Below are 16945 nucleotides of genomic sequence, written 5' to 3'. Positions count from 1 at the left end.
TGTACATAGTTTTTAATATTAGATCACGGAGAGAGAATATTGCATAACGACATACAAAGGGTTGCACCGGGTCAAATTTTAATCGCGGCTATTTCACAAGTATAATGTGTTATCATCGGTTGAATGAAGTTCTGATTTAAATATGAAAAACCGTAAACTGCATGTACTATTTATTGTCTACTTCGTTTAGAAAAGGATATCCGATAGTGATTCACAGCTCGCTATGGATATGTATAGAAAATTCTTTTCAAAAACTAGATATTTATTTATTTATTATTATTTTTTTATCTTGCATATCTGTATCATTATGAAACTGTTACGTGAAATATCCTCCTCTGTTGTTTGTAATAGGACACCTATTTTGAGATTAATCGTCGAAGTTTGTTCTCAGTAATATATTGTAAATAGAAAATTGATCGCATGATATTATATTACTCCTTAGTAGACGTTAATTTAAAATAGCACCGACAATAAAGTTAAGATATTAAAAAGCCAGCGCCTTAAACCTTCGATGAAACCCTAAAATCCCTTTGGTTATCAAATAGAACCCTTTTTCGTTTTAGATTGTCCCAGCTTTTACACTGTTTTTCTTAACCTGTGAGTAGAACAAGAACCCCATGCTAATTAAAGCACGTTATAACAAGGAAAGCAAATCTCAATGAGAACTCTTAGTAAATATATATTAGTCTCAAGTACGGGAAAGTGAAAGCATCAAAGTCAAAACTATTCTCAGACTTGTATCTGATTGGTTAAGGAAGAAGCGCTACAACTCCTGATTATATTCTACGTTCTATTGAGAAAATGTTCTAGGTATTAAAAAAGGTCTATGTTCGACGTGAACGAAAAACTGCTTCCCATTCCTTCACTCCAGTCGCTTTTTGATGAGCTTGCATCTTCTCTGTCGTCGCCCTCCTCATTTATGCTACCAGAACTCCACTCATTTTGTGTAAGAAAGAAATTTGCTCCTATTTGAAGCAGAGTTTTTCTCACCTCTTTTAGCGAGTTGTACTCATCCACCAAATCAATATCTTCTATTTTCTCTAAAACCACCTCTTCGAATCTTACGTCTTCGGATGGCAAGCAGATGTACTCTTCAGCTGCTTCGTCGTCAAATTCGGAGTCCTTATCCAAAAAGCCGACGACTTCTGCTTGCCTCTTATTAAATCGCAGTCTTCTGAGCTTATTTTCTTTTATTGAGCGTTTAGTGTTATACCAAAAAATCCTAGCTTTTTCCATGAAATATTGCCAAGCAAACCGAGATAATTCAACGTCAGGAAAACGCCCTTGTTTAAGAAGCCTTATCTGGCAGTACGAACTGTGAAGAATACTAAAAAACATGTTCAGTAATATCATTGCAATAGATAACGAATACCCAAAGGTAAATAATTGAGCCATTACCTGGTTGGCCGCTTTAAGCTCATTTGTGTACATGTTATTACCCAGGAGCCTTTCTAAGAGCATGATGAGGGATTTCGTCAGATTTGAGTAGGCTGACACATTGCTTCCGAAGAGAAGAGTACCGAGCTGTGTGTATGCGAGGATTGCAGCTGCGAACACCATTGAGTACGAAAATAGATGCTTAAATGCTGATTTCACAGTGTACGCGAAGTGACAGATATGATCATTGAATTTTAGCAACCTCAGAAATTTCACGGTAACAACGAAGACGACTAGAGACAGCAGCCACGTCTCTACAGCACACCACAGGACAATGTAGTCCGAGCTTGATGTGGCGAACGGATTCTCCCTAACACGCTTTACAAAATTACTAGTATATTTAGCCTTAAAGAAAAAGGAGACCAATGCAGCTACAGCACCGATAACTTGAAAAACATCGATCAAGTTCCAGAAATGTGTTACGTACCTCCATCCTTGATTAAAAAGTTTACAAATCTCCATTAAAAGTAATCCAAGAAGGAAAAAAATTAGTAGAAAGTAACAAGCCAAATAAAACGACCGAAAACCAGGGTCTGTGGGGTAAAAAATCATTAGGGTGTCAATTCTGGTGCTCATCTTGGAGCCTCCTGTTGGATACCTCTCAAACAAGTACTTGGCTGGGCTGAAAAGTGTACTTGAGGGCTCATAAACGGTGAACTCAACAAATAATGCAAATGTTCTAAAATCAATCCAATCGTTGTTTTCTAGGTCATCGATTACCCCTAAAGCTGATTCAGCATTATAGCCAAGATCAGCGACATAGCCTCCACCATCGTAAGTGGCGTAGAACCCGTTAAAGGGGAGTGCTTCCAAGGCATGTGCTGTCCTGTATCGCCAGGGTTTAGGGCATACGTCATCAAATGAAGCCTCAAATTCGCTGATGTTATATATTGGTGTCCAGTCACGGAGATTGTACGTCGTCTTGTCTTCTGAATGAGAGCTATAATATGACAAGCATCGCTCCGTCTTAATGTAATCATCCGTCAAACATGATTCTGCAAGGAATAAAGAATAAAAAAACCCTCATGTAACCTTCCTGAAAGCTCGCTTATCCTCTAGTTTGACCAACTTTTACACAATCAACCTTCATGCCTAAACATCTGTATATGACAGAAAATCCTTTGGTCGAGATGAAAATACATTGCCCATCCGTTAGAGTTTTTGGATCGATTATTGAAGATCGGTTTCTTTTTCAAGACGCCAACGATTACTTAGCACTGTCTCTGATTTGTATCTAAAAATACTTTAATCATGAGCTGGCTTGCCTGGAGGTGGAAAGAGAGCAAAGCATGTTCCAAGACTAGCACCTATTCATGCTAAATTCAAGCTCAATAACTTATCAGTGATTGGCGCCCTAAACTGCCATAGACAGCTTTGAGGTTTCACAAGCCAGCTCTCAGACATAAGAACCATACCCTCTCAACCACGCTAAGTGCTGCCTTAGACTCCTAACAAGTCCTTTCCTAGAACCGCATACCCTACAAAGTCTTGAATTCTTACACGTACCCGCTTTCACTCTAATCTGCCGGAGCCTGGGCATACCAACGAGGAAAGGATACCCACTGCTAATGAAACCTTCATTTAAATTAACCTGCTTTCCATTATACCACTCTGATAAGAAGAGGCCTGGCAGAAGTTTTTCTCGAGTCCATTTCCAAAATGCCGTGGTGTTTTTCATTCCCTGTGGATCCAGAATGAGGAGAAGATACAATTAGTTTTAAAATAAAAACTAAAGTTAAGTTGTCCGAACTTTGATGGTAAATCGTGGTAACTACGAAAAGCGAGGAGGAGCTGTAATATACTTTGAATTACTGACTTGATGAACAACTACATGGTTTTTTTTTTATGAAACCAATCCAAATACACCTGTCATCGTCCAAATGTGAAGCTTAAGAAAATCCCCACGAGAAAAGATGCACCACGGGAAAAGGCGTTACCCTGAACAGTATTCTTGCCAAAGTTGATGGATAGAGATTCATAATAGTATATTGATACTCAACGAGTTAGGTTGGTCATTTTGTTCTGTATTGTGATAGGTAGTAAAAGTAAAGTGGCCCATCCAGGTGAAGCTCATCCCACTTTCCATAGCATGAAGCGACCAAGACTGTTTCTACTCTCAACAGAATGGGATGCTACTCGATCGCAAGGTAACCCCCTGTATTTCATAAGGCTTCCCTAATGATTCGTCGGTACTCATTAGTACTCCCCGATGGAGTGCCGTAATGTGGCACGCTGTGAGAGGCATTATGTCTTGTCCAAGAACACAAAAAAAAAAACCGGGACAAGTCTGGACGGACTTCTCGGTCAGGAGTCCAGCCCACTAACCATTAGGTCACCGAGTTTCCCACCGATGAAGAAAACTAACCTCGTCAGATTTATTGAGTATATCCCCTATCGACTTTGTCAGGTGAAATCTTGAAACTTCTCTATTTCCATAGCATACCACAAATAGTAATAGGACAAAAAACAGAAAGAAGCTGATTTCCTGAACAGATCGAAACATCTTTCGAAGTTTTATCCAGAACCTTCGAGATGTCTGTAGCAAGTCCTCGTTTGGCGGTAGAACCATGATGTCTTCCTCGCACGGATTTTTTCGATGCGGCAAGCCACGCACCGGATCATGTTTCAGGGGTTTTCTGATTATGATCGATAGCAGCGAAGAAATAATTGCAATTTGAACAGGCTGCAAGATAAACACTTCTTGTAAAAAAGAAATGAGCAGTGATGTGAGCCATTCATTTGAGATCTTCGCTCCCCATTGCTGGCTGTATAACACGGTGAAGAAAGCTGAAGACAGAATCGCAAGGCTGCAAAATACCCACGCTATGTATACAAAAACGTTTGGTAGTCGTTCTGGCGAGTTTTCCTCCACGTGATCCTTTTGTTTTGTCTTGGGTCTAACGTTTCGAAAAACAGTTACAATGAAAACATTTAATGGCAGCGCAATTAGCCCACTTTGTATTCCAGTTTTCACCTGTGTCCAACTCATGGTCAACGGGCCAATTTGAAAGGTATCGTGAGGCTTCTGCCCAAAGTCATAGAAAATAGCATTTGTAATCATGGCCGAGAAAAACACAGACATGCAACATGAGAAACGCTGCGTCCGCGTAAAGGGGCTTTGAGGTGGTTTGGCGAATACAGAAATCCATAAGTGTTCATCAGTTAGTTGCTTTGAAGCTCGGAAGTAGAAAAGGTTTTTAAACGAAGAAACGTCTTTCTTGTTTGAAGTATTGAGCTCGACTTCGACCTCTCCCTCACCTCTTTCGACTGCCAGCCATCTTTTTGCGAGGATATACCATTTTTCCTGCGACTCCACTTCCGTTATAACGAGATCTTGTAAGAACCATCCAGGACTCTCGCCGCTATTGTCGTGCCACACTTTTACTTTGTAAAGTGGTCCCAGTCTTCTTGGCAAAGATATTGTAAATGTGTTAATACTTCCGCGAGAGAAAAACGATTTCTGGAAAGTTGGGTCGTTAAGGACGATCATATCACTGCACGAGTCCTCGCCGTAAAGTATCATTCCAACGCTGGCTGTGGTTCCATTGCCTATCCACATTCCTGTCTGAATGGATATGTGATAGAGATGTTGTCCCTCCTCATCGCCGGCCGGAAGATAAACGTTTGGTATTATCTAGTGGTAAAAACAACTTAAACAATCAATCTCTATCTGGCATAATAGCAATAGAGAGGTCTCTCCCACAGAAAAGAGAAGAAAAATTCAATATTTGACTACTCTAGTTTGGCACCCAAAGTGAGAAAGGGAATTCCTTCATCATTTGACAAATCTCACTGACAAGTTCTAAATAATTGTAATCGTTCTAAATGTTGTTGTTTAATTCCTTTTTCACATAATAGTTACAGTTTCTCAATGTTTCTTCAAAAATTAGCATCGAAAATATCATAATGTGGCAAAATACAAGTCGTAAGCATAAATTCATGCAAAACTGGAGATTTTTTTAAAGTTAAATTTATTCGCATGTCTGACTTCTTTACCCCTTCTGAATAAAAAGATTAAGGCAACCGTTTTTTTTACTGACCTTTTGTTTATCTTGTCTGTCCGCTCGACGGGTGAAGACGAGGCCAATAAGATAGATCAAGAGCATGCTGCTTACCGTTGCTAGGACAACAAAGTTCTCTCTAAGATCTTTCGTAAACTCAGCAAACACTTTGTGAAATTCAATTCTATTTGGTTCCACAAAGAACTCTCCGCCAAAAGAGGATAGGTGGTTACATTGGCAGTAAATATTTCCCGAAACAACTTCTGGCTCAATCTAAAGAAGTAAAACCAGACATAATCAATTTTTAAAACGATAAAATATCACCGTTAACAAATTTCTTGCCCATAGGGGTGTGGTGGGCTCGTTTGCGACCCCATCATCACTCAACCCCCGGCAGACACAAGACAAGAAAGGATAATTGCAGAATTATTTTTTTTTTGTTTTTTAATCATCATTTACTAATGCTAGCAGCAACCCTTACCTTACAGCCCTCTTCGGTCCAATACTCCTTTTCTTCTGACCAATAAAAGCAACTTCCAATGGACACCACCAATGTGTAATTTAAATCAGTAGAAGCATTGAAATCTGGCAGCAAAATGACGGGTTTAGGTGTAGGGATTGGAGGCGGATCTTTCGAACCAACACAAGATCGTTTCTTCCGTCTTCCTCCATCTTTGCAATAGCTCCGGGGCCCAGTCTTAGCGGAGTGATCAACACTTTTTCGTGCTCTTTTGTGGAAAGGCATGTCTCCATAGGTACTGTTCAAGTAATAATGTATCCCGATGTAGTGGATTCCTGTGTGGCCAGTATCAGAAGCATTGAAAGAAAAGGTGTAGTTATCGTTGCCACATTTCGGTTCCCCAAACTTGCATGGTATTGCAACTGAAAAGGTGTGCATCCCTGGCGTGGGATAATCATAAAAGCTCACATAAACACGCAGAGAGACAGGAGATGATGTCACTGGTTTCAGGTTTATAAAAACTACATTCTTTTCGTGAGGAATGTTGATTTCATGGTACTGTATAAGCTTAGAGTCGTTCATTTCATAGCTTGGTTTGACAAAGTAGTGCACTGTCTTGTTTAGTATATCACTGTTAGATCCATTGTTGGAATTCTGCGGTATGTACAGCTGCACTGGCTTCTTCAAGTTTGGTAAATACAAACTATTCCCTTTCTCAGGTTGAAGTACAACGTCAATAACCCATGATTTTACTGAAAGACAAAATAAGGCGTACCATCTATTCAAAATGTCATCTTACTTTGACATTGCTATAAGGTTCTTTTTTCGTTGATTCGCTGATATGTTTGCCTTTACAAGTTTTACGTTAGCTTTTCTTCTTCAAGCTCACGAGTACGACTCCGGTCTTAGTATTTGACTTTTATGGTCACGCGTGTGGTTTCACAGAAACACCGTTTAAACCTCAAGAATATGACGTAACGGGCTTCATGGACAGGTCACAGCAATAATTCATTTCAAATATTATGGAGAATGGAAATCTGCAAATCTTGGTCCTCACCGCAGAATTTTGTTCCCCAAAACAATTTTAAAGTCGCACACATTCAAGCATACGCAGTTTTAAGATCGATCGAATGATCGTAAGGAAAGACGCAAATTACAAGATGTGGCTTTTCACAGAGACCTTTTCATACTTGTCATTTATATGGTTCTCGCTAAGAGAACTGTGTTGAAACCCACCTTGTGAGTACTTTCAACGATAAATAAATAAACAACTCACCTCTTGCTGCACTAATGTGCCAAGTGTAAGGATTTATCTTGAATAACACCACCTTGCAAGTGAGATCAGTCCTGTTAACTCCTTCTGCATTATGTGTTTCTTTGTATATCGGTAGTTTAAACTTCGTCTCGTCGATTTTGACTGTTGCGTTTAACTTATCCCGCGCGAAGAGAACCATGGACAGAGAGCGAGTGTCAACAACTACAGGTTCATCAGCGGATTCGCTAACCATGAGGAATCTTCGACGTTTCCATACAATTTTAAGAGCTTTCAGGGCAATTTCTCTTCCCTGTAAATGAAGAATAAATTAAATCGGGAATTTTAAACTATAGAGTAGTTGGCCCTTGACCAAGCTTAAGTGAGGTAAAGTGCTGAGCATGATGCCACACAGTATTTGGCTTAGTTAAACCAGCTCGCTATGCTTTTTGGTGTTCTGCTGATTTTAACGTAAGATGCCATGGTTTAATAACAGCCAACCCAGAGTGAATAGTTATCCCAGTGAAGACTGTAAGTTTGTGAAGTAAAAACATTTCGTAATTAAATTGTCATTATCGAGTATTCTACAATACCTTAGTCTTGTTCACTTCGTACCACTGTTTTCCGATTGAAGAGCTTAGTCCATAGTTTCTGGCATCTTCAGAAGATATTCTCAAAATATTTCCCAACCCAAGTAATACGTTCGAACCGATTTTTGCCACCTCATCCGCATCTCCGCTTTTGTTAGCCAGGAAATTAGTTGCGTCCTCCAGAAGTTCCAAAGCCACTCCCTAAGTACGGAAGAAACTCGTGTCAGAATGCTGAATGTCCTCATTTCATTTGTTTACTTATTTATTTATGCATTTACTTTTTGTTGTCAATTCATCTAGAGATTGTTCATTTATCCATTTAAAGCCTAAAGACCGTCTTACGATATTCTTTCCCTTTTAAACAGGGATAGCTTCATATCTTAACTTGATAGCTATCTGGAAAACTGTAAACGAGGAAATTCACAACAGTGCTAAGGGATAAAATAGGTATCTCACTTTACCTGTGCAGCTTGAGAAATTTCGTCTCTTTCTTTGGTTGCCATGGCTACCTGCGTGGTAACTTTTGAGAAAATCTCCATATCGTCGATTCTTATTCCTTTCAGTGTGTAAAAGATGTTATCTTTCAGCTAGGCATAAGTAATAAAAGGGGATATTAGATAATTTTCCTCAAAAGGCATCCACGAGTAAATCGTGACCTTTTATGTGGCTTATAATATAGATATTGTTACCTTCCGAGCTGTTTTCTCTGGTATTGCATCGCTATCATCTTGCTATTAAATAAAGAGAAAAGAAAAATTAGAATTTGATTTAATTTAGTTTAATTTAGTTAATTTAGTCCATTTTCACTGCATTAAGTTTTGCAGTGGGGAAGGACTAGAAAGGAACATAGGAACCATTCGTGCTAGTCCACCCTCCCACTCATTCCACCCCGGGGAGGACATCCATCACACAGTAATCTCTTGTTTGGGAAATTAACGTCTCCTACCCCAACCCTGCAGGAGACGGGACCTCTATCTATTCGTCCTTATCCGAGAAGACTAGAATATCTAACCATTTCTTGATGTTATAGAAAGGTAGCAAATTCTTCTCCATTATTTTGAGACCCTGAGTGTTGGTCCGGCCGGGGCTGGAACCCTCGACCTCCCGCGCAACAGTCCAGCGCTCTATCCATTGAGCTAACCGGAGGCATAGCAAGCTAGAGAAATAATCATTTTCTGCTGAGTATCGGTTGAAATGGCCTGGCTTTTTTACACACTAATTCAGAAAACCCGAGCCACTTCCATAACCAATCTGATGCAAAATTAAAACCAAATTGGTTATCTGTGTCCTTCCACCATTGTTTTTGATTGCAAATATCTCCTCTCGCCTTTCTCTTTTCCATTGCAATGTTGCCATTTCTTCTGACCGTCCCTGAAGATAAAAATTCTGTTGCTTTCAAGGATAAATACAAGGTAACTTACTGATCGCCTTCTCTGTTCCACAACTGACAGCACCGAGATCGCCACGTCACTTGCCTTGCTAAACTCACTCGAGTTTGCCAAGTCGTTGAATTTGTTCTTCGTTCCATTTGCAATCTTATTCAACGTTTCGATCACTGATTCCTGGTATCTCACCTACTCAGAATGAAATAAAACTGCTGAGACTATCGGAAAAAACACATCTTGAAAGTGTACACCCGAAACAAGCAGTGATGCAATCGTAAATCGAAAAAGTACAATCAAGCATAAAAAGGTGGTTTTGAAATACCAGTTAAAGTAAAAAAGAATAGAAATCCTGAAGTAGTCAACCTTCCCTATGCTAATTGCGATGACAGGGTTTTCAATTACCGACGATTACAATAAGACATCTTCCTATTTTCGTCGGAAAAAGATAAAAGGATAAATCTCCTGAATTTTTTTCCAGTTTCTCAAAGTTTGCAATGATAATTACTCCTGGTTAGCCGCGCCTTTGCTCGATGAAGATTCATTTCGTAGCCATCAATTTCGGAGAGGTCAGCGTGAATCACGTATTGGCATTCCCTAGCGATTATAGCAGATACGCCGTGATGATGTCATTACAACATCAAACAAAGCCATGTCAAGCAAATAACTAATCAAATTGTAATCAGATTCCTTTTCAAAAAAACGGAACGTTCTAAAATTTACTCCCTCCCAACGTGTAGTATCCTAGCTCATTTCTTTGCTTGACTTTTATCCTAAGGTCGAATGAAGCTTACTTGATTAAAAATAATAATGATAATCATTGTCTTACCTTGACTTTAATTTGGCTAGTTGTCATATCTCCAAGTTTATCCGTAACACGAACGTCCACCAGTAACTCAAAGTCCTTTGCTCTATCCCCCACGGGAAGATGTGTAGTCAGCGTGTTATTTATTGCCTTTGGGTAATTGATCACTATGCCAGCCTTTGTGTTGTAGCGATACTCATACCTTAGGGGTTGATCCTCGTCACGCCATCCAACGCAAGTTATATTGAATAACGTTTCCACTGCGAAACCGTCATTAGGCGTGACAGTACAGCCAACTTCATTTCTCATGGGCAAGGAATTCATAATAAACTCTTTTTCGTGGCCTTCGAGGATCAAATCATGTTTAACTTGAATTTCAATCGTAGCATTGATCTTTATCCGAGGTTCTCTGGTTTCATCAGAACTATTCCATAAGTGAAATGCCTTCAAGGAAAACATTCTTAATTCTCTTGGAGTTGAACGAGTAAATGCTGGTATATTTTTCCATCTACGGCTATGGTTTGTGGTGTGAAGAATGTAGACAAACCATGTTATATTCCTGATCAAATTGCATAGTTTGCCCTCACATTTAGGGTTGAGCTTCAACGGTTTGGATTGAACGACCTTATCACCGCAATTGGCTATACATCTATAATAAAAGAGTATCGTCACTGATATTATTATAATTATTACTATTATTATTATTACCATTATTATTAATAGTTGTACGACAGGCTCAGCAGCAGAAACGAACTTATTTCTCCCAATAATAAGTTCACGTTTAGTACTAAACAGCAACATCTCCTCATTCACCCTTTGTTTACATTTGTAAATGAAATCTCATTTCGGTAAGATCCAATTACTTCTAATAGCCTCAGGAAAGGTTGTAGTCCATAGTATCACACAAGTTTAAGACATTTTGTGCAATATATTGATTGCAACTAAAGTTGAAAACAATAAAAAATGCTAAAAATGCTTCCAAATTTAGGATTTGAATCAGTTTGTAAGTGACATCGAATTTCTAAGTTGACTTTAGTTCCTAAAAATTTCCAGTAGTGAAAATGCGCAGATATCTCAGACAGATCGATATTACTATGTATACTCTGCAATATCCTCGGGCTCGTTAACGCCAGCATTGGATCACATGGTGGTTCTTTTCTTCTCTGACTTTGTTCGTATGCCATCCAATCTCATTTCGAAACTAAGAAAAATATGACGGTCTAATGAATAGAAAGAGTGTCAAAAGACATTTCTATAATTACCTGAAAGTGAAGTTAACAGCTGGATTCACCTTAAGTACGTGAGTTGCTATTTTTCTCCTGTTTCCCTTTGAAATTAGAACTCTAAAATAATAGCTCTGCTTTGACTTTAGTCCAGCAACATTAACGACCAAAATTGTTCCGTTTTGGGTCATCTTTCCGTAACTGCAGCCCTCCTTCAGAGACATATCGTCTTTCTTCTGGCCACAAAACCAATTAAAATGAAGCACTCCATGGGCCAGGCCATCCGGATCATGTGACTGCGAAGCATCTAAGACTACTTCACCTAACTCTCCTTTACTAGTCTCCTGCCTGCCTTTTATCACTGCTGAAAGTTCTGGTAGTACCACCTTTAGGATGCTAAAAGCCTCTATCTTCTTTCCATTGAGAAGTGCAGTGTAACTGATGAATATTGAATAAGGAGTATTGCAATATCCACAAATCCGGCGAGGGTTAAATGTGAGATTCGTCCTCATGCTAATCGATGTAGGTATTCTACTTTCGCCACAAATTAATGACATTTTCCATAAGGAGGAACTTAATCTGCAGCGGGTTTCACAGCGAGATATGACGGGAAACAGTTCCGGGCGCGAAGTTGTTAAAACTTCCATGGTTAAAGATTTATTATTGACGATGTGTATATCAACATCAGGGGAGTAGCAACTGGACTTTGCTGAAATTAAATCAAATATAAACTTGTTATTTTACAGAGAAAATGAAAATTCACACTTGTAAAAGGTTATAGTTTCCTTAAGGTCCTTCAAGACAGCTTCACCTACGATCTGAACAAGATTCGGGAGATCCAAGTCTGACAAGAAGCCATTGAGTTATCTTCCTGGTGAAGACCTTAATCTTGCAGTTCCATTTTCTATACAGGAGTACAAGTCGTTACCATCTAAACTGTTAGGAAATCTTAAGAATTTCTCGAAGGATATTTGCCTTGGAATAGCATCCTTTTCTTTTCTTTAGGAAGGGAAACAATACTTAAAGTAGGTTTATGCTGAATAAACAAGGGCAATATTCGGTGATTAAGAGCCGAAGAGTTGAAATCAGTTTACGTAATAATTCTTAACTCAAGCTGAGTGGCACGGTAAGTGATATGTTGCAACTTTCTGTGATATTTATGGATTTTCTAAAATAACTACTTGACAGCAAAAATTTACTATTTTACCAACCAGCAGAAAGGATTTCAATCTCTCCTGAGGTGAAATTCTTTTCCAAGGTAATAGACACGAGGGAGAAAGCTTCCTCGATGCAATGTATCTCCAACTCAGCGGAAACCAATGGCTCGTGGGACTTTGTAATTAATCTGTATGGGGAAAAAAAAGAATGTAATTGTGATCTTTGTTCCTCATATCTGCTTCGTTACCAAGTTAGACAGTGTCTCTTTCCATTAAAAATCGAACGTTTCTTTATCGAATAAGAAAGGTTTTAAAGCTCATCTCAACCCAAGAGTAAAGAATGACTAAAACACTTAGCACACTCACCGAAAGCGTCGAAACGTCACACCCAGGAACCCTTGGGTGTTTTCTAAAAGACGTTTTATCTGCAAGAAAAATGAGCGCACTCGATAAATGAGCGAATATAGGAGACACTATTACATAAGAAGTTAAAAGTTGCACAGAGTGGCATATTCAATATAGAATGTGCAAATGAAATGGTGTTCGATACATCCACATCTTTACTGGGTGTGTAAGGCATAAAATGTTTTAAGCGTAGCATCCCTCGAGGGCTCAGCTCCAAAATTTGAATACTCCTTCCCTTGAAACAGAAAGCATCTGCGATAGACCAGTGACTCTTAGACAGAGGGTAACACCTCAGTAATAGAGCTTTTACTGCAGACCAAACCAGCGTACGTCATTTATTGTAAGATTGTTCGAATGTACCTTGTCTTTAGATGTAGCTGACCAGTGTGAATACAGTTCTCTTGGGTTATCTGAACATTTAAGATCATTAAATGCAGTAGAATTCGATATTGTTAGCCTCGCCAAAAAGTAGTAACCTATGGATGAACCAGACTTGTGTTTAGTAAATAACTCGAACTGTTAAGTGTTTTCACTCACCGCTTAATCAGTTTTCACTCACAGCATAATCATATGAACAATAGCTGAACATAATGATGAAAGAGCTTATTTTCAAGTTTTTGTTTTGCTTCCTTTCCACACCACTAAGTCTAAGTGCTTCATTAGGGAAAATTTGGCAGCCTTTAGGATAACGTTTCCGCTAGAAACAGTCATGCTAAGAGAAATGATGGACTCCTTTGCCGCAAAATACACCAACGTTTCCAGTAGAATTAAAAGGTGTACCAGCGGGGACTTCCTTCACTTCCCGCCTACTCATCTCTTCAGAGTGCCAGTACGAGCAAATGTTTTGAAGATTGACTGGTGTTTCAAGCAAATTTCTTTCAAAATGTCCTTAAAAGTTTGTTAAATACCATGATAAGTTAAATAACTATTAAAAAAACTGAATAAGGGCTGATAGTTTCTAAAGAAATTGTTTGGGGCTGCGTCGGTGGGGGTAACGAAATAATTTCAATATATAAACAAAGTTGAAATGGTTAACTGGCCACCGTTAAGATTATACAAGCTGACGTTTCGAGCGTTAGCCCTTCGTCGGAGCTTTTATAATCTTAACGAAGGCCAATGTACCATTTCAACTTTGTTTATAAAAAAAAAAACCAACAACATCGGAGAGCAGTTTTGCCAAGACCTCTTAAATAATTGACGCAAAAGAGTAAAATGTAACCAGACTTACCAGGAGCACAACCATAAAGTCGCATTCGCATGCCAATGTTATTGTTCCATCTCAGCGGTATTACTATTACCTGGTTCGTAATAACCGGAATTGGGACGTAGTTGTATTGTTGTGTAAAAATGTTGTAGTTTCCGGTGAAGTTCTGGAAGCATAGAAACTCCACGCATTAATGAGTTCAAGTACTTCCAAGGAACAATTTGATTTTTGAGGCTTTAGGCGTTTGTCGTGTATGGAATATATGTTGCGTGTCCTTTGCCACTGCTAAGACAAATGGAAACTTCCTGTTGCAGTGGATAGTGATAAAGAAAAGCAGGTGCAATTTCTTCAACGTGTTTAGAGCTTTATCTTGCATCATCGCATTTTAATTCCAATTAATTTTGACAAAATGAATGTAAATATTTCATAAGATAAGGATCGGGTGACGTTTAGTGGCCGGTATCATTTTATATTCTTCCCCCTTGGAAACGTGGCTGCGAAAAAGCTGTTGTCTATGTTGCCTCTAGCACGGCATTATGATTTTTATGTTCGTGGCTTGGAATGGATATATCGACATAAATAGCCTGTGTTTCTAACTTTTCGCTATTAATGGGGCTTGATTCCAACTCGCTCAAAATATTTTCAGTGACTGAAGGACAAACGACTCAAGCACATACTGTTTCCCTTAATGGTTGGTACAAAGAACTCGCGTGACAGTTGTTTGAAAGCCACTTTTCCCGAAGTTGGGGGATAATAACCCCTGCCTTGCTTAAAAATGCTCGTGAAGGAACTTCACCACGTTATGTACTTAAAAGAACAACCTTAAAAGTTTGACTTCTCTCTTCCAAAATTATATTTTTATCTTTTCAATCCACAAAAATCCTTGTTGTCAAATGGATTATTGCTGCCTTCATTTCGCGGATCAGTAAGTTTCAATTCTTAAAGGATTTCATAACGTATCGCAACTCCTGCTCACTTTACAATACAAAAATGAAATCCAAAATATTTCGAATCAATGCTGTCGGCCCAGATCAAAGAAATAAGCTTAGGAAAGAAATATCGAATACATCACCGATTCTGTAAAAATATGTTTGTATACTGCATATTGTATGTTTGTATAATGCATTCATTGCATTCGTTTTCATTTCCCACATCTAAAGACTCTAATTAAACACAATTTATGAACTATTCATCGAAGAGACGAAAGACAACTCTGCCTGAGGGTTTTTAATTAAAACGCAGTTATTAATACTCGCGCTGAAAAAATCAACTGAGTAATCCTTGCAAAAGCGGTCTTTAACGCCCGAAGGTAAATCCTCGAGTCAATCACATTATAATTCTTGTCAATCAATATCCAAACATGGCCATTAAACGCAAAATATGTTAAACAGTTTTTTAAGCGGAACCAGGTGAAAAAGTTTAAGTCCGCAGATCTTTACAAGTCTTTATGGTTTTCTTGAACTTTAGTAGTTTTTTATGAAGCACGAAACTTTATCAAAAGAGGAATAATTTATAACCGCAAACATTCATCTCTTAATGAATAAATTAAAAAAAATAACATGACATTTGAATTTAAATCGAGATAATTAGGATAGTTATGGAGTATTACCTTACTGGGTTTTTACCCTTTTTTGAGAGCTAAGCACATTTAGATAGGGACATACTCTTAAGCTTCTTTCGAGGAAACATACGATATTCATAAAGAGAAAATGTTTCGCTTGACTTCCACGAGGCACATATGACACCATATGTTCATGTAGAGGGAAAAAATACAGATACAACACCAAATCAACTTTGAATAATTACAACATACTGAAATAACCACACGTCTTACCTTCAATTCTCCGCTTGTTTCTTTGAAGCTCAAATACTCTTTTGCAGTAGAATACATCAGCATATAATCTGTGATCCATTCTTCCTTATTGGAGTCATTGTATCCAAGCGTGGAAATACCTGTAACTATACTCTCGTTTCGTAATTTAGCTATGATCCATGTCTCATTTCTCACAAAGTTAGCGCCATTTTGTAATCCTCGTTTTCTCTGATTAATTTTCTGAGGCGGTCTTCGAATGGCTACTGTGATGCCTGAAGCCGAATGGACGGCAAACTCATGGTCGAAAAGCATGGAGACTTTTTCAATTTCCAATGGAGATCTACAGTTGGCTTGTTAAAGAAAGATACACGTTAGAAGAGTCTTAAAATGACTTCCCTTATCAAAAATTACATAATATTTTCCAGTGCTACTCTCAAATCCTGGCATTTTAAATCGCAACCTACCGGTCAATTTTTCAATCCCGAGAGGCTCGCTAAAGGCTTTTCCAGGTATGATGGAAGCAAAGACGTTGAAAAACAAAATTGATTCCATCTGTAAAAACGTTGGATCCTTAGGCTGTAAATCCGACCAAATCCAAAAAACATCTGAAAAAACCTGTTGAGATGCTTTCATATTTCCATAAGACAAAACTCTATTATCTTCAATCACATTCAATTGGTGGATATTCCCTACCGGTTGTCAATAAGAAGACATAGAAGGAACAATCTTCCTTATTTATTGTCAAGAAAAAAAAGCGCTCTTCCTTCCAGTCACGAAAGAAAGAAAAAAAACAAATATTAAAATATCCCATAGACCATTACAAATTGTTGTTTTGTTACAGAAGTTCACAGGACCTGCCGGGCCAAACCGTACGCCGAAGACTCATTCTTGCATTCGCTGAAAATTAATTTGTTTGCTAGCCGGAGCCCCTGTTATTCTTTATTTTTGATACGTTCAATTTCAACCTTCAACCTCCTTTTACATACGGTGCTCAAGCTTGGTGTTATTTTCTTTCACTCGTGATGGCCGACAGTTTGTCATCAAAAAGCTGCACGAGTCTTAAACTCAGCAACATGGCGACAAAATGAAAACACAGACACAAGATTCGTTGATACTATTGTCTGAGTATGTTTAACCGATAAGCCGAAACGAGATCCTGTCTTTAAACTTGAGGTTTTTATGTCAAAGTTAGGGCTCTGCACAAATTCCAAACTGG

The 16945-nt window shown here is 38.5% G+C and overlaps 1 protein-coding gene across 1 annotated transcript; it reads right to left on the bottom strand.

The window, feature by feature from the left end:
- Nucleotides 1-61: 61 nt before the first annotated feature.
- LOC111319279 (polycystin-1-like protein 2) lies at nt 62-16345 on the bottom strand. Its single transcript, XM_088762582.1, has 18 exons — nt 16194-16345; nt 15751-16079; nt 13941-14082; nt 13073-13188; nt 12674-12732; nt 12362-12495; nt 11190-11859; nt 9952-10576; nt 9162-9314; nt 8430-8471; nt 8202-8327; nt 7744-7941; nt 7175-7463; nt 5920-6650; nt 5478-5711; nt 3803-5071; nt 2944-3118; nt 62-2432 (listed from the first exon to the last, which is right to left on the bottom strand). The coding sequence occupies exons 1-18, from the start codon at nt 16279-16281 to the stop codon at nt 814-816; spliced, it is 6999 nt and encodes a 2332-aa protein (XP_088618708.1). The 5' UTR covers nt 16282-16345; the 3' UTR covers nt 62-813.
- Between the last annotated feature and the right edge of the window lie 600 nt (nt 16346-16945).

Source organism: Stylophora pistillata, chromosome 6 (assembly GCF_964205215.1).
Source record: "Stylophora pistillata chromosome 6, jaStyPist1.2, whole genome shotgun sequence".
Taxonomy (NCBI): Eukaryota; Metazoa; Cnidaria; class Anthozoa; order Scleractinia; family Pocilloporidae; genus Stylophora; species Stylophora pistillata.
The sequence above is the reverse complement of the archived record's forward strand: the minus strand, read 5'-3'. Positions and strand labels throughout refer to the sequence as shown.